The sequence below is a fragment of the Anomaloglossus baeobatrachus genome, chromosome 3, assembly GCF_048569485.1.
Source record: "Anomaloglossus baeobatrachus isolate aAnoBae1 chromosome 3, aAnoBae1.hap1, whole genome shotgun sequence".
NCBI lineage: Eukaryota > Metazoa > Chordata > Amphibia > Anura > Aromobatidae > Anomaloglossus > Anomaloglossus baeobatrachus.
Window position 1 is genome coordinate 130,199,029 of NC_134355.1, and position 24,025 is coordinate 130,223,053.

General features: G+C 44.5%; 1 protein-coding gene across 1 annotated transcript; it reads left to right on the forward strand.

Annotated features, from left to right (window-relative positions):
* Positions 1–64: 64 nt before the first annotated feature.
* CYP1B1 (cytochrome P450 family 1 subfamily B member 1) lies at positions 65–23,671 on the forward strand. The gene is made up of 2 exons (XM_075338129.1): positions 65–1,213; positions 23,089–23,671. The coding sequence occupies exons 1-2, from the start codon at positions 150–152 to the stop codon at positions 23,669–23,671; spliced, it is 1,647 nt and encodes a 548-aa protein (XP_075194244.1). The 5' UTR covers positions 65–149.
* The last annotated feature ends 354 nt before the right edge of the window (positions 23,672–24,025 follow it).

Genomic DNA, 24,025 nt, shown 5'->3' on the forward strand with positions numbered 1-24,025 from the left:
CGTTATTAGTTTGGTGTGAAGCCCTCACAGGGATCTGCGTGTAACGTACAATGGTGTCCCAATAGAGAGTGCAGTTTTAATAGTTTTTTTTGCATTTCTCTAATTACTATTCTTCTTTGTGGCTTTAGGTGGAAATAACAGCTTTCAAGATGCATGAAGAGGTGTCTCCCAATATCTTCAGCCTTCTGGTCTCTGTTCTGTGCGCACTGTTTGCTATCTATGTCTTAAAGTGGCTCCAGCTTTGGATTTTGCCCAGATGGTCAGACCCACATCAACCCCCTGGTCCTTTTCCATGGCCCATCATTGGTAATGCAATGCAGCTTGGTAGCTCCCCTCACTTGACTTTTGTAGAACTAGCCAAAAAGTATGGGGAGATCTTCCAGATCAAATTGGGTGGTGAGAAGGTGGTGGTGCTGAACGGAGACAGGGTCATCAGACATGCTTTGCTGCAGAAAGGAGCAGACTTTGCTGGTCGTCCTAGCTTTGATTCCTTCAAGTTTGTGTCAGGGGGCAGAAGCCTGGCTTTTGGACTCTACAATGAGAGATGGAAGGCTCATAGAAAAATTGCCCAATCCACAGTAAGAGCTTTCTCCACTCTTAATCCGGACACTAAGCAGAAACTGGGGCAACATGTCCTGAGTGAAGCCCATGAACTGATTAGCCTCTTCTCTGCTCTTGGAGAGGAGGGCAAATACTTTTTCCCTGGAAGACACCTGGTGGTGGCTGTGGCTAATGTGATGAGTGCAGTGTGTTTTGGGAGGCGTTATAGCCACATGGACTTGGAGTTCCAGGCTCTTTTGAGCAATAATGATAAGTTCAGTAAGACAGTGGGCGCAGGAAGCCTGGTAGATGTCATGCCCTGGCTCCAGCGCTTCCCAAACCCTGTAAGGACCATATATAATGACTTCGAGCTGGTCAATAATGAGTTCTACAACTTTGTTCATAGCAAATTTATCCAACATCTCAAAACAACAGCATGGGGTGTGACTAGAGACATGCTGGATGCTTTTATCCACATTTTAGGAGATGTGGATGGGAAAAGTTTCATCGTGAACCAGGACAAAATGGAAAAGAGAGAGGAGGTGCAGAATGGTAACAGAGGACTTCGTCTGCTAGAAGCTGAACATATTCCAGCCACAGTATGTGATATATTCGGGGCCAGCCAGGACACCCTGTCCACATCTCTGCAGTGGCTCATCTTCTTCCTCATCAGGTAGGATTCCATCACTTCGTTTCAATGCTATGTAATTGCTGGGTTAGGTTATTGGCTCCAGATATATAAGCTCGAAAACACCTGGTATGGGACTTATAAAGAAATAAATAGGAGGCTTTTACAGTTGGATGTGATATTGTGGGATTTTAAAGTTTACACTTGGAAGATTTGCAATGACTCTAAGATTCCAATTCCATTTGGAGGAGATGATTCCATCATTTTCTCCAAATCTGAGTGTTGGGAAAACTTGAGAGTGTAGAGAGCTTGAAATGTTGCTAGTTACTGCCAGGTTCTTGATTTATTTAACCCTTCAATGCCAATGTTTATATTTCCTTGCTGTTAGTGAAAAGAGGAACATTTTTGTTTAAAGTGGTGCAAACTAGTACCTCTGCTGAAAAGTGGATAACATTGAATCCAGAATCCTACATTGTAGTAAACTATCAAAGATCTGTGCAGCTGCTGTGTTTATCTCCTAGACTAGACTTGTACAATTGTATCCACCTTACAACTGCTAAATTGATCTAAATCTGTATTAACATATATATTTCTATTTACTGAGAAGTGTAATATTAAGTTTCCACTTTGTCATTTATACAGTGATTAGACCTGACAATCTCCTTGATTTCTAGGGCATAGAAGTGGTTTTTTTTTTTTTTTTTTTTTCCTGTGGTTTCTGTATATAATAGTTTTCAAGAGGAATGTTAATAAATACATTTAATCTAGATGCCCATGCTACATAAACTAAGTTATACGCTGGCTACAGTTTAAGAAACCATTAGCTCTTGGGGTGTAGACCTCAATACAATGGTCTGAACATGTTCAAAATAGTAATTTCTTCAATTTTAAATTAGACCAATGTGTTTAAAGATGTAAAGAAAATAACTGAACAGGAATAGTGTTTATAGCTCCACAATGTTATCAATAAATCATTTTTATTAGATCCACTTACTCTGCTTACACAATGTGTTCCCTTTTTTGTCAGTCAGTCCAGCAGGCTTCATCCAATTTCCCCTGACTTCAGTCCATTCAACAAAATACTTTAATGATGCTATATCCAGAGTAAAATATTAACTAACGGTTTACCTAGTTACAGAAGACAGTGCCCAATATTGGGTGATAGCTGCAAAAATTTTAATTTTAAAATTGGGCTTAAAATAGGTTCACAAGGCAATAGTGATGAGCACTGAGCTGTCATACTGCTTCGTAATTGAAAATTTCAACAAATATTTGTGTATGTATGTGTGTATATGTATATGTATATATATATATATATATATATATATATATATATATATATATATATATATATATATATATTATAAATTATATATTTTTTTTCTTTACTTATTTATTTTTATTAAATTTCTGTGTTAGTGTGTTGAAAAAAACCCCACTTTCTTCCTCAGCTTGCATTAGGCTAGATACCAAATGACTGTGCTGATATTCTCATACCTTGAAGGATTTACAGGATCTGTTAGAGAGCAAGGGGTCCATTTTGCAGGTTTTTTTTTTTTCCCCCTTAGTTGTTTTTCCTGCCAACAAACATCTAACAATTCTACAAAAAGCATTTGGTATCTAATAAGACCACCTACAGGACCTCTCTGGTCACAATCCCTGCTGTGTAGGGAATTGCATTATAATCCCATCTATCTGAATACTGTTGTGCTGCTGTTCCATTGCATAGCAGGTGGCAGGAAAAGCTGCAGAAATGCTGACGAGCTGTTGGAAAGTCATGGAACAATAAAATAAGTGTAATCTTAGTTATCTCTGTTGGATATTTCACCTAGGGTCAAATTAATTCCCACGATCATTTTATCAAAGTAAGTCATTATTTGTTTGATCCAAAATCAAAGAATATCCCGACACTCACTAGATTAATGATTGGTCCTTTATTCATATTCCTGGATGTTTCAGATCCTCATTTGTTGAATTGCTGAGGTTGTTTTGGTGTGTGTTTTTTTTTTTTTTTTTTTTTTTTTTTTTTTTTTTTCTGTCATTTGCTCAATAGGGTTTCATCATTTTAGACTTTCTGGCATGGTAACTGTGTCTGCCATGACTGCTGTCTGCTCCACCTCAATAAGAAGAAAATGAATCAATGAATGAAAAATGACCATGAAAAAAAATAATGGAAACTACCAGTTTTGATCAAAATAATTTAAATTAAAATTACCCATACAAGTTTACAGGTCTATGAAAATCTCGGACAGCATCAGTGTGTACAGTGTGCTGCCCATGATTGGCATTGTAATGGTAATGGATAGGAAAAGCTTTCTCATTATTATTATTATTATTATTATTATTATTATTATTATTATTATTAATTTTTTTTTTTTCTTCATATGAAAAGTACTGATGGAAAAACTGATATTAAAAAGTGACACTTGGACCAAACACAGATAAAACAAATTAAAAATATTGATGAAACTTGGACCATTTTTGTGCATACCCCAAAAATCCTAGACCTCTGATGCCTTAGGGTGGTGACATTTATGTGACAGCTGCCATTCTGCTCTATAATGTATTACACTGTGTACAGATCTTCATAGGTTTCAGCCATGTCACCTGCTGGGGGGAGATGGCAAATAATTTATGATGACTTAATGTTATGTTTAAAATAGGTATTCTCATTGAAAGGGAACTAAAAAAATTAAAAATTATTAACCTGCAGATATGTAGTTATTAGTGTTCTGACACCATATCCTCACTGCACTGAGAGCCCTGCTGCTGGGAGGAAAATTTTTATTCCTTCGGACAGCTTCCGACTTTCAGTCAGTGGCATGGCCCACCTGACTGTTTTAGTCACCACTTAGTGCATTGTGAGCCACAGCAGTAACCACGCCCCCAGCACTGACTGACAGCCGGCTCAGCATTGTGTACATACAGCTGGCTGTCAGTCAGTGCCGGGGAGTGGTTGCAGCTGCCTCTCACTATGCACTGACACTGCACTGGCTGCATCCCTGTGACTGAAAGCCGAGGATGCTTGACGGAATAAAATTAATTTCTTCCCAGCAGCGGGGCTCTGTGTGGCAGCCGCATGGCATCAGAACACTAATAACCTGAAAATTAACTCCATACCTGCAGGTTAATTGCTTTATTCATTTTTACAAGTTCCTTTTTTAAATGTTATGTTATGACATGTATCATAAGATTAGTGGGGTCCAATCTTTAATTGCTTTAGTATCTGATTATGTTGATAAATGACTCTGGTATTTAAAGTGACCATGGGTTAAAAGATGCCTAAGATTACACTTATTTTATTGTATCATGTTTTTCCAAGGTGTCTTAAGCTTTTTTTTTTTTTTTTAAGACCATGGCTTTTCCTGCCACCTGCTATGCATGGAATTAAAGTGTAGCTCGATTCTGATGAATGGGATTTAATGTAGTTCTCTGCATAGCAGGGATTTTGACCAGAGAGGTCATGTCGCTTCGCTCAATTACTGGACAATTGTTTTACTTGAAAAATATTTTGACAACACAGACAAAAAGAGCAACTCCAGCAAAAAGGACCCTTTGCTTTATGGCTGGTCTTGCAAACTCATCCCAAATAACACAGGACTCCCACTAATCCTAGAGACAAGAAATAAGTCAGATAATATCTATTTTAGACTCTTAAAGGCTTGGTCAACATGAAGCATTTTCTTTCTCACCACCCCATCAGCAGCTGACATGGCTGAACCTGTGAAGATCTAACACATAGGGGCCGATTCATCAAGACTGCTGAAATATAAGGCGGTGAATTCATTAAGAGGGGCATGCCACTTAAAGGGAACCTGTCAGGTGCAATATGCAACCAGAACCACGAGCAGTTCTGAGTGCATATTGCTAATCCCTGCCTAACTGTCCCTGTATACACTAGCATAGATAAAAGGATCTTTCGAAAAAAAAAAATTTCTAAAGATGTTTTCTCTTATGCGAACGAGCGAGGGGACTGGTCACAAGGGCTGCAGTTCCTGCACTCATTCTGCCCCACAGGGGTATGATTCTGTCGCGGGTGGGGAGGACGCCGCCACCGCTGCACTCGCTAACGCTCGGGTCCAGCGCTGCTGCGGCTGCTCGGTGGCTCGAGCGGTGGGCCGGATCCGGGGACTCGAGCAGCGCTTCTCGCCTGTGAGTGAAAAGGGTGGTTGGTTTTGGGGGATTTAGTCCGTGACGCCACCCATGGGTTGTGGTGAAGAGGGGCACCACCGCTGCTGGTGACGGGGATCCTGGGAGCGATGGTAGGGAGCAGCTGGGATGTTGTTTTTTTCCCCCTCCGTGGGTAGGGGTCGGTGGTCCCGGGGCCCGATGGTGAGATGGGGAGGCAGGGTTGGTGAGGTGCAGGGAGAGCGCGGCGTGGTGCCGGATGGCACGGGTGTACCCACTCAGTAAGAGATGCACAAAGTCCTCGGTAAACCAAACGGCTGGATGGATGGGTCCCGCAGCCGGCTGCAGTGTCTCTCCCCGGACAGGTGATGGCCGCTGTCTTTCCCTGCACCTTTTATGTACTGTTTTGACTACGATGGGTCCCCAATGGTAGTCCGCTCCCCGGTGTATGTATGCCGGAGGAGCTCGTTTGCCCGCAGGCGCTGGCCCTTTGGGTCTCTAGCCTTAGGCGGTAGCTATATACCCTCACGGTGTGGGCGGTTGCCTTCTAACGGGTCTTTGGCTGTTAGGAAACCCCTGGGGTTCCTGACTGACGGCGACTCCAAGCCTAGTCGGGGTCCGATGGCCCTGCCTGTGTGTGCTGGCTTCACTTCGCTCCCCGGTCGGTACCGGCGGGCCACCGCCCGTCCCCGGTCCCATGGTTCCGCGTTGATTCACCACTCCTGCAGACAGCCACCACCGTCTGCCAACCTTGTTGTCAGTGCCTGGGCCCCAAACCCAGACACTCTCCACTTTACTACTCTCACTTCCACCTCCTGGACTCAACTCTCCTCCTTCTCCTGCCTCCAGGCCTGTGAACTCCTCAGTGGGTGGGGCCAACCACTTGGCTCCGCCCTACCCGGTGTGGACATCAGACCCTGGAGGGAGGCAACAAGGGTTTTGTGTTTGGCTAATGTTACTGTCTAGTGTGTGTGTGTGTGTGTGTGTGTGTGTGTGTGTGTGTTACCTGTGACGACCTGGCTAGTCCAGGGCGCCACAATTACATACTATTCAGTGCCTACTGCCTAGCATCATCAATAGTGACACGCATACCTGTGTCTGTTGCACCACCTCAGAATGCTGGGCATAGGGTCAGTGGCAATATCAGAAGTCCCCAGAACTTTCAGTCATGCACACTACACCAGTTTGAAGCCGGACATGTATACCCGGCTTCATAGTGCGCATGACCAAAAGTCCAGGGATCATGCACAATGAGCCAAAAGCCAGCATCGGGTGCAGTGGCAGCAGAGGGGAGCGTAACCATACGGCCTAAGCCATAGGGCATGAAAATCGGTATGAGTGGCATAAGATAAAACATCGCATTCCACTCGGACCAATATTAGCATGTGTCAGCGCACATGAGCGATTTTATTTTCTCAGCCCTAATTGGACCAAGAAAACAATCGCAGCATGCTGCGGGTGTAATGCGTTCCTGTTTTCTCTCGCACCCATTCAAGTCTATGGGGCAAGAGAAAAATCGCATGGCCCTCCCCTCCGCGGCAACGCCGCCCCCCCCCCCCACCCCAGCTGAGGTCTGATCGCATGATTGGACCTCAGTCACAGGGACACTCGCATGACACACGGCTCTGCTGTACTGCCAGCGTGAGCCGAGTGTCATGTGAGGGGATCGCAGTAATCGCTGTGTGGCCCTGGCCTACCTCTGATGCTGCACATTCATTAGCATGTCCACAGGGGGCATGCTTAAGGGCTGACTAGCCAAGGGAACTAATGCCCTTGTGACTAGTCCCTGCGCTCATTAGCATATCATAAAAGATCTTTAGAAATACTTTTTTTTTTTTTTTTTTTTTTTTTTTTTTTTTTATATAAAGATCTCTTTATCTATGCTAGTGTATACAGGAACGATTAGGCAGGAATTAAAAATATGCACCCAGAACTGCTCGTGTTTCTGGGTGCATACTGCACCTGACAGATTCCTTTTTAATACATCTGATGCCTCTAGTAAATGACATGTATCTCTCTATGCTGCTCCAGAAATGCTACTCCAGTCAGACATTTCTGCTGTCTAAAGCAGAATTTGATGGCCATGACTAATGTCCTTCCTCAGTCTCTTCCCTGCTCTTCCTATTTCATAGGAGCGGAGTCAAAGAAATGCCTAAAAATTTTCAATATTTTTGCACAGAACTCCCTGTTTTGCGACTTGACAGTATTAAGCCAGGTTTTTTTTTTGTTTTGGGCACCAGTGTCACACAGCATAGAATAGAATGGCTACTGTAATGTATTAATAGTAATACGCACTACCACCCTTACATTTTCTTCTTTCTTCTTCTTTCTTCTTTCTTCTCTTTGCCAAAAAGTTCAATTGTCATCCCTCATATAGCAAAACTACTTTAAAATCTGAAAAAAAACCTCAACAATTCAACAAATAATTGCTTTGGTATATGATTACTTTGATAAATGACCCTGGTAATGAAATTAACTCTGGATGAAAAATCCAATAGAGCTGACTAAGATTACACTTATTCTTGTTTCATGTTTTTCCAAACTTTTAGCATCACCATGTAAAGGTCATAGGAATAGATTATGTGGTAATGAAGAGGGCACACGGTTCTGTTAAACCATCATTTCTGTTGTGCATTGGAGATTGTACTTATTCTGAACACATAATCCGGAGTGTGGACGCTGGATGTGCGATCTGTCCATTATTCAGTCATCCATTCCTCTGTTATGTCTTCTACTTCCAACATACTGTATTAACCAAGGTTGTTTGCATAGCAGGACTATGATACGATACAAGTTTCAAAACTAAGGGTGTAACATATGATCAATTATTACTTACAGTGAATACATAACTTGTGGCCCTTTAACTGAGCCAATAATTATCTGAACAATCGTGCATTCGAGCAAAAAAAAAAGTCCTGATATTTGAAATTTAAAGGGAATCTGTCAGCAAGTTTTTGCTATGTAACCTTAAACCAGCATGCTGCAAGGGTTAAAACATAGAATTTAAGGATACTTGTCTTGTCAAGGTCTGATCTGTCTAACCAGCAGTACTTCTCATTGGTCGGACTACAATGTAAAGCAAACGGCAGTCCAACATGCCCCTCCTCATTGTATATTCACAGTGGGTGTCATACTCTAGAGAGAGCCTGGAGTGGCGGGGACAGCTCTCTCAGCACTGCTACGTTGCTAAATACAAAAATTCTGATTGTGCAGAACGTCTGCAGCCAGTAATCTAAATGATACATCGTTGGAATCATGATCTTTGTCTACACCATGCTGCTCTCAGATGAGGTAGCAAAAACCTGCTGACAAATTCCCTTTAAAAATGCACTTTTAACAAGTGTCAACTAGTTTTGTCATTTATTGTAGCTTGTCACAGGTTGTCACAGGTTATCAGCTTATGTAAAGCGATCCTTTATTGTTGTATCAAATACAAGAGATCTACAAAATCAAGCTGTCTAAAGCATTTACTGTGTAGAGTTGGACATTTTTCCCATAGTGATGTGTACAGCATCGGATTGGCTACCGGAGGAATCTCCAGTAATGCCATACCTGGATTCAGTTACCTGCATTCACTCCGGAGCTCTCACCTGAGCTCCGGAATGCAGCCTAGACTGCACCGGGAGCGCCGAGTGATTGATTCCACGGCGATTGCGGTTCAGTTCATAACAGCTGCAGACATGGCGGGCTGAACTCCGGAGTTCAGGTGAGAGTACCGGATATCAGCCCGAGATGTCTGCAGCTGTCATGAACTGAACTGGAATCGCCGGGGAATCCATCACTTGGTGCTCGCGGTGCAGTCCAGGCTGCACTCCGGAGCTCAGGTGAGAGCTCCGGAGTGCAATGCAGGTAACTGAATCCAGGCCTGGTATTACTGGAGATTCCTCCAGTAGCCAGTCCGACGCTGGATGTGTATATACACTAATGATTTAAAATGTTACTATCAAATTCCTGTTTTAAAAATGGATAGCGAAAACCATTTATATGAAACCCTACATCCCAGCAATGCAGAACAATCTATGACTAGAGTTAAGCGAGTACCTAACTATCCGCACTCGCTATACTCATAATGAGTACTGTCTAATACTCGTGTATTCATTCCAGATAGTGTGTGCAATGCAAGTCCATGGGGGGGAAACTCGCAAAGTAACGAGTAACCCGAATTCCGCACTTAGTGTGAGTAGCGACTAGTGCAGAATTTTGGGTTACTCGTTACACTGCATACGCTATTCGGAATTAATACACAAGTATTAGACAGTACTCATTATGAGTATAGCGAGTATGAATAGTTAGGTACTCGCTCAACTCTATGACCAGTATGTTACAGATGACAAGTTGAACCGATTGAATCTGTTCTCCCTTCTCTCCTAACCCGCCCCCCCTCCCTTACCCCTCCAAAGTAGCCTCCTTTCCCCTGATACTTCTGCAAGAAGCAAATTTACATGTTTTTTCTATCCCTGGTCTTGTTAAATGGACAGACATTGATTGACTTTGCACATGCCACCCAGAGAGACATTATACTAACTAGTTTCTTCTGCAAGAGAGATCAATTGGTTGTTTTAATAATTGAGATCCCTCCATTTTCTGGGCTCAGCAGTCCAATGGGTGGGTCTCACTTAATGGGGGTAGAGTTCAGATTCAGGTCCCTCACTTATAAAGAAGCGAGGGAAGAGGCTACAATGAATGGCTTTTGCACGGTATGGCTTGGCACAAACATTCATTACCCGGACAGCTCTTCATTTCAACAAGCCATGTCCTGCTTAATTCTCCCAGTGGTGGCACTGCCAAAATCCCTGCAGGACACAGTTGATCTTTAGGGTCCTGTCAATGAGACACTCTATGATCAGCAGGGAACCCAAAGAACAGCTCCCCCGCCCCCCTCACCCAACTCTAATGTTCTATGTCCTCACACCCCCTAGTGATATCTTATGACATTATTAGATGGAATAGCCCTTTAACAGGAACAGGTCAATTAACAATTCTGTTGGTTAGAGACCTGTAGCATGCTGAATGCACTCGTTCTTTCAGTGGTTTAATGTTAAGTAACGCCAAAGTCTGGGAAAGGTGCCAGGAGCTCTATCCGAGGATAAAAAGTTCACCGCAGACTGGGCACACTCAATGTTTTAACCCTGGGAAGAAATTAGTAAAGTAAACAAGCACCTTTCTGCCAATTAAATGCTCTGTATCATCCAATAAAATGAAATAAAGTATAATCAGTAATCGTAATGGCTAGCAAACTCTATATAACTTGGACACTGCAGATACCCACAGACATTATGTAAGGACAGTTGAGTTAATGTTGGAGAAAACATATACTATATCAGGATTCCCCTCCAGTATGATATGGTGTCAAGTTTGGGTCCATCAAGCTATAATATTATCTAAAGATATGAAACAAATCCTTGAAAAATCTGCTGACTTGACCAATCTGTCCTTATGTCACCTTCTGCTGACTTGTAATTTCTTGGCTGATACCCAATGGTGACAGGATAAGGTCCTGTCCTGGGGCACTATCCATAATAAAAACATTCCCCTATTTAATAAAATAGAATGATACCGCTGTCAGTTTCACTTATAATTCCAAGCGATGCTATATCTTGCGAGAGCCTGTTTCAGATTACAATATGATAATCCAAATAGGATTTTTCTCATGCTTGACCATGAACGTTGCTCGCTCCAAAACAAAAAGCAATGTATCTTTGACAAGTCTAAATGCAAAAATGGGTCTGAAAACTCCCATTTGTGAACTATTAAAGGGGTGGTCTACTACGCAGCATTATTGGCCACATTGAGAAAAGCCTTTTTTTTTTTTTTTTTTGAGCTTTACCTCAAATACCTTTTGTATAGGAAATTCTGCCACTGAGCGGCGCTATTGCGGTCCACTCACCCCCCCCCCCATCATGTGACCTCTAGGCTCTGTAATGTCACGTCAACTTCCAGTTGACTCTACCTCACCGAGGCTGCTCCAGTCTCCGAGTGACTGGGCTGTGGGCGGAGTTTCACCGCTCTTCACAGCAAAGCATCGCTCCTGGTTGCGGCACTCTGCAGCAAAGGAGAGAGCACGCGACATGATGGGCTGTGACGAGCGGTGAAACTCCGCTCACAGACCAGTCGCTCACGAAGACTGAGCGACACCTCAGTGATGTTTGGTCAACTGGAAGTTGATGTGACTTTACTGACTCTCAGAAGCCCAGGGATCACGTGATGGGGATGAGCGAATTGCAATAGCACCATTCATAGGCAGAATTTACTACACAAGGTATTTGAGAAAAGCCTTCTTTATGAGCTTAACCTTGAGTTGGCCACTAATACTGGGGAGTGAACCATCCCTTTTTAGGGAGTTATACTATTTCTGTCATATTAACTACTTCTATCTACAGTGGAAGCTTGGCTGTGTAGCGGTCTTCAAAAAAGGTAATGCTGTCAGAGTCAGTGAGACAGAAGTTCAGTTCAAACATGAATTCTCCTGTTCTTTATTGACTGTGTACAAAATAAACACAAAGCCCTTACATCCAGGCACAAAACACAAAATAATCCTGTTTGGCAGACTACTAACTAGACTTTAGATTTGGGACTATACAGGTGGCCTACTACCAACTACCCAAGAAAGAAATCAAAAGAACTTGTGGTAGCTCACACTAATAGCGCCAACTGGAGTTTGTTCACTAGTGATGAGCAAGAATGCTTGGCACTGCATGTTACTTGATCAAGCATCTGGGTGCTCGGTTACTCGAGGAGCTCGTCTGAGTACCATGTCTGTTCGGATGTTTCATACGGGAAATAACGACTACAAGGCACAGGCTTACTTCACTGCATGATGTTTGCAGGCACCCAAGGGAGAGCCATTAATAGTCTCTGAATTGCTCACTGCAGTCAAAGCAACTTTTTCGGATATAGTGTATCAAAAGCCTCCTTCCCTCAGAAATGCTCTCTTTATGGCTGGCTGTACGTGGGCAGAGACAAACTGCCTAATCATTGACTTACATCATACACGTTACTCGAGTTGAGCCCTTTCAGATCGTCTAACCTGCTCGACTTGAGGATTTTAGTGCTTACCCATTTCTACTGCTCACCTTCCAAACTCCGTTCTGAATCACCCCAACACATGGACTGACTGAGGCCTCCAAAAAAAAAACAAGCTAGGAAAGGAAATGATTAATCAGCTAACAAACCAGCCTACCATTCCATAAAAATCCAAGCCTGAAAATGGGAATCCCCGAAAGCTCTTCACAAGCTACACCCTGATAGGAATATCGAACTTTCCTGGATTCCTTATGTCGCGGGCGGGGAGGGCGCTGCGCTCACCACGCTCGGGTCCAGCGCTGCTGCTGCTCCTCGGTGGCTCGAGCGGTGGGCCGGATCCGGGGACTCGAGCGGCGCTCCTCGCCCGAGGGTGAAAGGGGGTAGTTTGGTTTGGGGATTTGGTCCGTGACGCCACCCACGGTTTGTGGTGAGGTTGGGGCACCACCGCTGCTGGTGACGGGAATCCCGGGAGCGATGACAGGGAGCAGCTGGGATGTTGTTTCCCCCTCTGTGGGTAGGGGTTGGTTTTCCCGGGGCCCGGTAAGGTGTGACGGGGAGGTACGGTTGGTGAGGTGCAGGGTCGCGGGGGGGCAGCGTGGTGCCGGATGGCATGGTGGTACTCACTCAGCCAAGAACAGATGCAGAGTCTCCGGTAAAACAAACGGCTGGATGGACGGGTCCCGCAGCCGGCTGCTGTGGTTTCTCCCGGACGGTTGGTGGTGGTTGCCTTTCCCTGCACCTGTTGTGTAACTTCGGTCCCGATGGCTTTCCACCGGTAACCTGCTCCCCAGCGTGGATATATGCCGGAGGAGCCCTTTTGCCCGCAGGCTCTGGCCCTGGGAATTCTAGCTGTGTTTCCCTGTTTGGACGGTTGCCTTCAGTCGGGTCTTGGCTGTTTGGAAACCCCTGGGGTTCCGGTCACTAACGGATTTGACCTGTTTAACGGCCACTCCAAGCCTGGTCGGGGTCCGCAGGCCCTGCCGGTTTGTGCTGGCTTCTCTTCGCTCCCCGGTTCGGTACCGGCGGGCCACCGCCCGTCCCCGGTCCTACGGTTCCGCGTCGATCTGCCTCTCCTGCAGACGGCCACCACCATCTGACAACCTTGCTCTTGGTGCCTGGGTCACGTACCTAGACACCAGCAGTAGCTCCTCACTTTCACTGCTCAACACGATCTGACTACTGCTTCCTGCCTCCAGGACTGTGAAATCCTCAGTGGGCGGGGTCAACCACCTGGCTCCACCCCACCTGGTGTGGACATCAGCCCCTGGAGGGAGGCAACAAGGATTTGTGTCTGGCTGATGTGCCTATCTCGGGGTGTGGGGTGTGTTGTTGCAGTACCTGTGACGACCTGGCTAGTCCAGGGCGCCACACTTTTATCTCTCCTGGTTTTTCCGTCATGAGATATACACTTTCTCGATAGTGTGGACGATGCTCTGCTTTGGAAAAATAGTTTTCCATTCACTTGTCTAGTCATTATTTAATACTATGCACTATTGCTTTCTACCACACACAATACTTTTTATTCCCCCCCCCCCCCATCCTTCCCTATGGATTTGGATTTCAGTGCTAATGGAAAGATTATTTTTCTTTACATTCTGATTATCACTCCATGGGTATGAACTACTTTCTAAAGCCCACTCTCCTTGGATCACATGGGCAATCTTAACAGTGCAGAAGCTTTGGTATGAGCACATGGTTTCCTCTCGGCCTGTGGTTTTCTAATGTTCCTACACGCAGTTCACATGACAGGTTGACAGTCTCACAGGAAACATGAGATTCCACTATGGCTAAGAGCATGTTGCATTCCTGGAGACATATGTGTTAGTACAGGAGCTCTTGTCAGCTCCTTTGCGTTCTTCATGCAATGTTGCAGGGGGAAGAGTGGGGAGGGGGTGTAATCCGAGCAGCAGCTTTCTAGTACAGGAAGTGTTTTTCTTCACTCACACAAGGTGACAAACTTCTATAAGCCAATGATTATTGCCTTCCAAATTCATGTGATTATACTCCTAGAAAATGGTTCATAACACCAAATAAAATGTACAATTTTTAAAAGTACAAAATGTCACGAAGGGGCCAAAAATTCCAAAACTAAAGGTCCAGTCACACTAAACAACTTACCAGCGATCCCAACAACGATGGGGATCGCTGGTAAGTTGCTAGGAGGTTGCTGGTGAGATGTCACACTGCCACGCTCCAGCGATCCCACCAGCAACCTGACCTGGCAGGTATCGCTGGAGCGTCGCTACACGAGTTGCTGGTGAACTCACCAGCAACCAGTGACCAGCCCCCAGCGCCGCGTGGAAGATGCTGCGCTTGGTAACTAAAGGCGACAAATCGCTGCCCGTGCCGCACAACATCGCGCAGACCCGTCACACATACTTACCTGCCCGGCGACGTCGCTGTGACCGGCGAACCGCCTCCTTTCTAAGGGGACGGTCTATGCGGCGTCACTGAGCGGCCGCCCAATAGAAGCGGAGGGGCGGAGATCAGTGGCCGGAACATCCCGCCCACCTCCTTCCTTCAGCATAGTGGCCGGGAGGCAGGTAAGGAGAGCTTCCTCGTTCCTGCGGCGTCACATGGAGCGATGTGTGCTGCCGCAGGAACGAGTAACAACCTCTTTACTGCTGCAGTAACGATATTTGAGAATGGACCCCCATGTCACCGATGAGCGATTTTTGCACGTTTTTGCAACGATGCAAAATCGTTCATCGGTGTCACACGCAGCAACATCGCTAATGCGGCCGGATGTGCGTCACCAATTCCGTGACCCCAACGACTCCGCATTAGCGATGTCGCATTGTGTAAAGCCCCCTTAAGGTAAATATCGGGTAACCAACCCGATATTTACCTTGGTTACCAGGCACGCAGCTACACGTGCAGAGAGCAGCGCACACTGAGCGCTGGCTCCCTGCTCTCCTAGTTACACACTAGGACACTAGATCTGATCACGCTGTTACCCCCAGTGCGAGAAACATAGGAGCACAGCGATGCTCCTGCCAGTGGCCTGAATGCATAAAGCTGACAAACTCCGATTTTTTTTTTTTTAATTATATAGTTGGTGTTTAGCCCCAAAGTTGAACACTGAATCAGGTTTGCTGATCTCTAGCTACGACAATGAGCAACTGTCACTGAGTAGTCGTAACCATTGATGCCTAAGCTGCCATGCCCTGCACATTAGATAATTGATATGGCTAATCAAGAGAGCTATACTATATTTTCTAATTGGAGGTATCTGTTGATATTATTTTTTATTTATTATTATTATTATTATTATTATTATTATTTTATTATTATTAGGATCTTGGAGATGGGAATAACCCTTTAAGCTTTCAAGTATAGATGGTCTGTATATTTTACTTGGTAGAACATATGTAAACACCTGGTTGGATATCATAATTGTTAAAACCACTTACATCTGTACTTTAAAAAATTTAGCAAATGATGATTTGCTACGTTAGGTGCTGAATATATTTTCTAGCAGCATACATGATTTAAGATTTACCATTCTTCTCATTCATTGACACTGAGAGACATTAACCCCTTAAGGACGAAGCCAGATTTGTACTTAATGCCCAGGCCATTTTTTGCAATTCTGACCAGTGTCACTTTATGAGGTCATAACTCTGGAACGCTTCAACGGATCCCGGTGATTCTGACATTGTTTTTTCGTGACATATTGTACTTCATGATAGTTATAAATTTAGAACGATATTTTTTTGCTTTTATTTGTGAAAAAATCGGAAATTTGATGAAAATTTTGCAATTTTCAAACTTTTAATTTTTATGCCCTTAACCCAGAGAGTTATGTCACACAAAACAGTTAATAAATAACATTTCCCACATGTCTACTTTACATTAGCGCAATTTCTGAAACAAAATGTTTTGGGGTTAGGAAGTTAGAAGGGGTCAAAGTTCATCTGCAATTTCCCATTTTTTTCAACAAAATTTACAAAACCATTTTTTTTAGGGACCACATCACATTTGAAGTGACTTTGAGAGGCCTGGGTGACAGAAAATACCCAAAAGTGACACCATTCTCAAAACAGCACCCCTCAAAGTACTCAAAACCACATCCAAGAAGTTTATTAACCCTTCAGGTGCTTCACAGGAACTAAAGAAAAGTGGAATGAAAAAAAGCAAAAAATAAAATTTTACCTAAAATGTTGCTCTACCCCAAATTTATTCACTTTTAGAAGAAATAACACAACAAAATGAACCCCAAAACTTGTTACCCACTTTCTTATGAACGCGCCAATACCCCACATGTGGTCAGAAACCTTTGTTTGGACAAATGGGAGGGCTCGGAACAGAAGGAGCAATATTTGAATTTTGGAAAGCAAATTTGGCTGAAATAGATTGCGGGCACCATGTTGCATTTACATGTCCGCTAAGGTACCTAAACAGCAGAAACCCCTCACAAGTGACACCATTTTGGAAACTAGACCCCTTAAGGCTTCTATCTAGGGGTATAGTGAGCATTTTGGATCCACAGGTACTTCACAAATTTTGATAACGTTACGTTGTCACATTGAAAATTTTCATTTTTTTCTCAAAAATGTTGCTTTAGCATCAATTTTTTCACTTTTTCAAGAGGTAATTCCAAAAATTTGACCCCAATGTTTGTTACCCACTTTTTTATGAGCGCGGTGATACCTCACTTGTGGTCTGAAACCTTTGTTTGGAGAAATGGGAGGGCTTGGAACGGAAGGAGCAATATTTGAATTTTGGAAAGGAAATTTGGCTGAAAAAGATTGCGGGCACTATGTCGCATTTGGAGGACCCCTAAGGTACGTAAACAGCAAAAAAACACCAAGTGACCCCATATTGGAAACTAGGCCCCTCAAGGAATTTATCTAGATGTTTGGTGAGTACCCTGAACCCCCAGGAGCTTTACAGAAGTTTATAACGTTGAGCCATGAAAATAAAAAAATAAAATTTTACCACAAAATTGTTACTTCAACCAGGTAGCTTTTTTTTCACAAGGGTAACAGGAAAAAAATCACCATGAAATTTATTGCGCAATTTCTCCTGAGTTTGTTGATATCTTGTATGTGGTGGAAATCAACTGTTTGGGCACACGGCAGGTCTTGGAAGGGAAGGAGTGCAATTTGACTGCAAAATTGGCTGGAATCAATAGCGGACGCCATGTTGCATTAGGAGAGCCCCTGAGGTGCCTAAGCAGTGGAGGTCCACCACAAGTGACCCCATTCTGGAAATAAGACCCCTCAAGGCTTTAATCTAGGTGTATATTGAGCATTTTGAATCCACGAATACTTCACAGAATTTGATAAGCTTAGGTTGCCATATTGAAATTTTCATTTTTTTCACAAAAATGTTGATTTAGCGACACATTTTTCACTTTTTCAAGAGGCAACAACAAAACGTGTACCCCACAGGTTGTTATATAATTTCTTGTGACCGCAGGGATACCCCACATGTGGCCAAAAACCTTTGTTTGGATAAATGGGAGGGCTTGGAATGGAAGGAGTACCATTTGAATTTTGGAAAAGTTGAAGTAAATTGCGCGCACCATGTCATATTAGCAGGGCCCCTTGGGTACCTATACATCAGAAACCCCCCACAAGTGACCTCATTTTGGAAACTGGACCCCTCAAGGATTTTATTCAGGAGTATAGTAAGCATTTTGAATCCACAGGTACTTCACAAAAATGTTGCTGTAGCAACAAATTTCTCACTGTTAAGGGGGCTTTACACGCTGCGACATCGCTAATGCGGAGTCGTTAGGGTCACGGAATTGGTGACGCACATCCGGCTGCATTAGCGATGCCGTTGCGTGTGACACCGATGAGCGATTTTGCATCGTTGCAAAAAACGTGCAAAATCGCTCATCGGTGACATGGGGGTCCATTCTCGATTATCGTTACTGCAGCAGTAACGATGTACTTCGTCGCTCCTGCGGCAGCACACATCGCTATGTGTGACGCCGCAGGAACGAGGAACCTCTCCTTACCTGCCTCCCGGCCGCTATGAGGAAGGAAGGAGGTGGGCGGGATGTTCCGGCCACTCATTTCCGCCCCTCCGCTTCTATTGGGCGGCCGCTCAGTGACGTCACTGTGACGCCACACGGACCGCCCCCTTAGAAAGGAGGCGGTTCGCCGGTCACAGCGACGTCGCCGGGCAGGTATGTGTGACGCGTCTGCGCGATGTTGTGCGGCACGGGCAGCGATTTGCCCGTGTCGCACAACAGATGGGGGCGGGTACCCACGCTAGCAATATCGTGACCGATATCGCAGCGTGTAAAGTAGCCTTTAGGCTATGTGGCCATGATCCAGCGACACGGCGTCTAGTACCCAGTGTCAGCCTCCTGCAGAAATGTGAGTGTTGTCCACGGGAGAACGCAGCTGCCCATGCCCACGATTTGGGTTCAGGCTGCCGTGGACTTTAGTTCTATTCTACCTGCAAAGAACACTCATCTCCGCAGCATAAATTGACATGCTGAGGCTCGGGAAGCTGCGCCACAGGTCGATTTATGCTGCGGAGAAAAGAAACACAGTGGGCACGGGATTTCTAAAAATCCTGCCACTGTGCTTCTACTGCACAACGCAGCGTTATGGACGCAGGGAAAACACTCTGCGCCCAAAACGTTGCAAACCCTTATTGTGGGCACACAGCGTAAAATGCTACAATGGATAGATGTCAAACATATATAACGTCCCACCCCCCTTCATATTCTAAGCTGGCGCCCTTTAGTGACTTTCATGTGACACTAAAGGATGCCTAGCCTTGTATTTAGCCCAAAAAAAAAAAAAAGAATTAAAATAAATGGCGTGGGGTCCCCCCTATTTTTGATAGCCAGCTAGGGTAAAGCAGACAGCTGTAGCCTGCAAACCACAGCTGACAGCTTCATCTTGTCTGGTGATCAATTTGGAGGGCTCCCCAAGCTGTTTTTTTTTTTTTTTTTTTTTTTTTTAATAATTTATAAATAAATAATTAAAAAAAAAACAAACGTGGGGTCCCCCCAAATTAGATCACCAGCCAAGGTGAAGCTGACAGCTGGGGTCTGGTATTCTCAGGATGGGAAGAGCCATGGTTATTGGACTCTTCCCAGCCTAAAAATAGCAGGCCGCAGCCGCCCCAGAAGTGGCGCATCCATTAGATGCGCCAATTCTGGCGCTTTGCCCCAGCTCATCCCGCGCCCTGGTGCGTTGGCTAACGGGGTAATGAATGGGGTTGATACCAGGTGTGTAATGTCACCTGGCATCAAGCCCAGCAATTAGTTATGTCACGGCGTCTATCAGATACCCGACATAACTAATTGACAGTAATAAAAAAAAAATTGACAACAAAAAAAAATTTATTTGAAAAAACACTCCCCAAAACATTCCCTGATTGACCAATTTATTGAAAAGAAAAAAAAAAATCCACTATAATCCATTTGGACGTCCCACGTCGACTCTGGACCTTCTAGAATATGGGGGACACGTTCAGGGAACGTATCCCCCATTTTCTAGTAGGGCAGACCCTCCATTTGAGGAGAGTGGGTGCAAAGAATCTGCACCCACTCTCCCTGGGTCACAGCTGCAGAGTGCCGAGCAGCAGCAGCAGCCAGCGTCTCACAACACAGGAAGCTGACAGCTGCTCGGCACATGTGACTGGCGTCTGCTGAGAAGGAGCCGGAGGAGGGGGCCGCGGGGGATCAGCGCTCCGACAGGTATTTATGACACCGGGGGACACCGGGGAACACCAGGGGGGAGGTAGGGGGGGACCCGGCGGGGCCTGGGGAGCAGGTTTCTGTCGCATGTGTTATGGCACATACGACAGAAACCATAGGAACAGTGTAAATGCGGCCGGCGCATTGCTGTGCTCGCCGGTGCGCGCGGCCATCTTGGATTTTCGGGAGGGGGTTGGGGGTTGGGGGTCGGGGGGGGCACTTTGGGGATACCGAGGGGACCGGGAAAAAGATTTATCTCCCATCTGGCATGTTTGATCATGCCAGATGGGAGATAAATCATTTTTTACCGGCGCGGTCATTTACTATAACTTGATGATCGGTATACGGTGTATACCGGTCATCACGTGACTGGGGACCGGAAAAAAACGGCCCGAATCATGATCTCCAGGGTCTCAGCTACCCCCGGCAGCTGAGACCCCAGAAATTTTCTGACTCTGGGGGGCGCTAGACCCTTTTTTCCGACCGCCGTTAAAAAGCAGCGGATCGGAAAAAGTACCCTAATATGCCGCCATTAAAAGGCGTATCGGCGGTCGTAAAGGGGTTAAAACTTCTCTCACAAGCGAATCAATACCATAGCTTCCAGTGTAAAATCTGTTTTTATGGACATCCCAAAATTTTTGAAAACACACAAGCATACTAGTTGGCTTTTTTTTTTCTTAATCTTTAATTCGACCTAGTGACATGGCGACTTGATAGATGAGTTCTCTGTAGGAAGATCAGTCTTTTACAAGCCTAGATAGCGTCTCCGCCGTTATCTTGATAGTATTAAGCCATATCTTCGCTTTGCTTCTTGTATTCTAGCTACCATGATATTCTTCTCCAGTGAGACTACAATATAGACCTTTTTAGAAAGGTTCAGGGGATACCACTTTTGTCAGGGGTGCTTCTTCAGGCGCTTTTTCCCCCTCCCCTGTCAGCAGTGGCATGACTTGTTGCAGAGATTGGGTGGACCGTCGGTTCAGCTTGTGTATACTTCACGCCTTCTCAGGAAGCGTGCTTTGACACAAGCACATGTAGTACTCAGTTTTATGTTGACTTTAGGTGGAAGTGGCATTTTTACTGCCAGAGGCTGAATTACTTCTGGTCTGCCTGAGCAAGTCTTTAGTTGTATCTTTCTGTTCAAAGAAATTCAGCCACACACCTTGTGAAACAGATAAACTACACGGAAACCTTTTTCCCATGCTAAATGCATGTTATATTATACAGCGGAGACATGATTGTGTTTCAATGTTTCAAGTTCAACAGACAACCGGCATATAAACACCATCATAAATTATAATTACACGGGAAGATTAGCGTTTTCCATGAAAACATATTTAGGGATCTGTGATAAAAGTATTGAACCCTTGTATGTCAACTATTAAATAGACATTCACTTCAGAAGCACAACGTAGGTCTTCTAAGCAAGAGCTGATTATTGTGCTCTTGGCTAATGTAGGGTCCGTCAGATGAGCATTGAATTAGAGAAAATAGGCGTTTTGTCAGCTCACCCCTCTTCACTCCAGGATCCTGCACCGATGCACGGAAAAGCCCTGGCCCGGGCGGTAGGTAGAATCGCAGGAAACAAAAGTCCAGCATCAAGAAGGAGGATGAATTAAAACTGAAGTTTATTTGTTGCTTTAGCAAATAAAAATCTTACAGACTGTCGGGAGCACAAAAACACAAAGTGAAAGGCGTGTGGATTATCCAATGCGTTTCGACGAAAGGGTCTTATTCATGGAATGTGACATTGCAGTGCAAATGCACAACTTTTTCACATGGATGAAATATATTGACTAAATTTGAAGGGCGCCGGCCCCGAGCCGTGCAGACGCCGTACTCCATTATCAACGGCCACCTGATTGTGTGTAACTCTGTCTAGGGTGCGTGGTACTCTCTTGCTCCTGGAGGACCCCATCCACCTCTCTGGCCACACTTGCAGGGACTGCTGGACAGAGCTCATATCAGGGTCTCTTTTTTTTTTTTTTTTTTTAAACAAAACAGCCTTTTACTTCTCGTTTATAGGTTGCATAGCAGACAGGATGTTCAACATTCTTCCTCTCTGGTGTATTCCTTCCCATTAGGACTAAACCTATAAATGTACCGCCCTGGTGTCGGTCGGGCTGCTCGGATCTGGGATCGTGGTGGCTTGAGGGGCCCGAACCCAGGTTGGCGGACACTTTGTTCCATAAAAGGGGGGTATTTACAGGGGAGAAGTTCGTGACGCCACCTGTGGGTTGTGGTAATTGGAGTATCGCCGCTGCTGTTAGGAGTTCTGGGGTAGATGTAGTTAAGCAGCCTGATGTTAGTCCCTCCACAGGTAGGGAAAGCCCTGGGCTCAGGGTGCTTGGTGATTATTTGGGGGTGCAGGGGACCAGGGTACTCACTGTGGGTAATAATGGTGCTGGATGAGGACTAAAAAGTAGACACACACACTGAAGGTAAACCAAATGCTCTGTGTACCAGAGTCACTGTGGGGAGCCTGTCCAGGTATCCCTCATTACATTTGAGTGACCCTGAGCCCTCGGGTCCGGAGACCCTTAAGCCACAAGTAGCAACACCCGGATCCGAGCGGTTTGACCGCTGCTAGGGCGGTACACTAAGACCTACACTAAACTGGAGGAGAGTATAAAAAGTTTTTATTTTAATTGGGGAAAACACTCGCATTGCAAAAGGATTGTCCAAATAGTGGAAAACCCCTTTAAAAGCTCAGCCTAAATTTGTATAGTGCAATGCTTTCTTGTGCACTACTATGGCAGGTATGTTTTTCTCTTATCAGTTTAGTGTACAGACAGCTTTATACAGACATTAACTAGAGCTGGTAATGCATATTATGTATCATTCATGCATATTGGATAAAAATCAACCAATTTCACCAGGATGGTAGCCATCGACCATCCTCTGATGGCTGATATCAGGGAAATAAGGATCAAATGTTTGTCCGATAGCTATTGCATGCATATTCCAGATAATACTGTAATTCAGGATTAGAATGAGCTACAGTCCGATGAAAAAGTGAAATCTTTCTGTAGGGAAGTGTTATCTCAACATTGTGTCAAATTCTACTTGATAAATTTGTATTTATATTCCCCTACAGATACCCAGAGATTCAGAAGAAGTTGCAGTATGAAGTGGATAAGGTCGTAGGAAGAGATCGCCTGCCCTGTGTGTATGATCAGTCCAGTTTACCGTACGTCATGGCATTTCTTTATGAATTGATGCGCTTTAGTAGCTTTGTTCCCGTCACCATTCCTCATGCAACCACAAGGGACACAAACCTCATGGGTTACAATATTCCCCAAAACACTGTGGTATTTGTCAATCAATGGTCAGTCAATCATGATTCATTGAAGTGGTCAAATGCTGAAGAATTCGTCCCATCAAGATTCCTGGATGACCAGGGATTTCTCAATAGAGACATGGCAAGCAATGTGATGATCTTCTCAGTAGGTAAGAGAAGATGTATAGGGGAAGAACTGTCAAAAATGCAGCTGTTCCTCTTCGCTTCCATTTTGGCTCATCAGTGTACATTCACTGCCAATCCAGGAGAAAATCTGAACCTACAATATGACTATGGATTGAGCATCAAACCTAAACCTTTTACTGTCGGTATGAGCCTTCGGGATGGTAATATGGACTTACTGAAGAGCACTGCACAAATCCTGCAGGCAGAAGAGTAAGATGCCTCAGACACTGGACTTTTTATAACTGGGAACATCGTGCAAACCTACCTGCTACATTTATAATGGTAGACAGCTAGAACTATGCATATTATTGTCATATTTAAGATAACAGCATGGATGTTCAATAGTTAATATTTCATGTTATGTTGAGTTCAGTAATCTATGACCATGTTGCCAAATGTGGATACGCTGCCCCCCCCCCCTTTTTTTTTTTTTTTTTTTTTTTTTTTTTTAAATATAGTTTTGACATGCGTTTTTGGTGCAGATTTTTGCCCTGTCTTTAGAATGGGTCAAATCTGCAGCAAAAACCTGAGAAAATTGATTTGATTTAAATCTGCACCAAATATTAAG

Bases quoted from the DNA above. Each gene is read 5' to 3' on its own strand.
- CYP1B1 (XM_075338129.1), top strand. From the start codon at position 150: ATGCATGAAGAGGTGTCTCCCAATATCTTCAGCCTTCTGGTCTCTGTT. The intron at 1,214-23,088 runs GTAGGATTCCAT...ATTCCCCTACAG, and splicing joins CTCATCTTCTTCCTCATCAG to ATACCCAGAGATTCAGAAGA.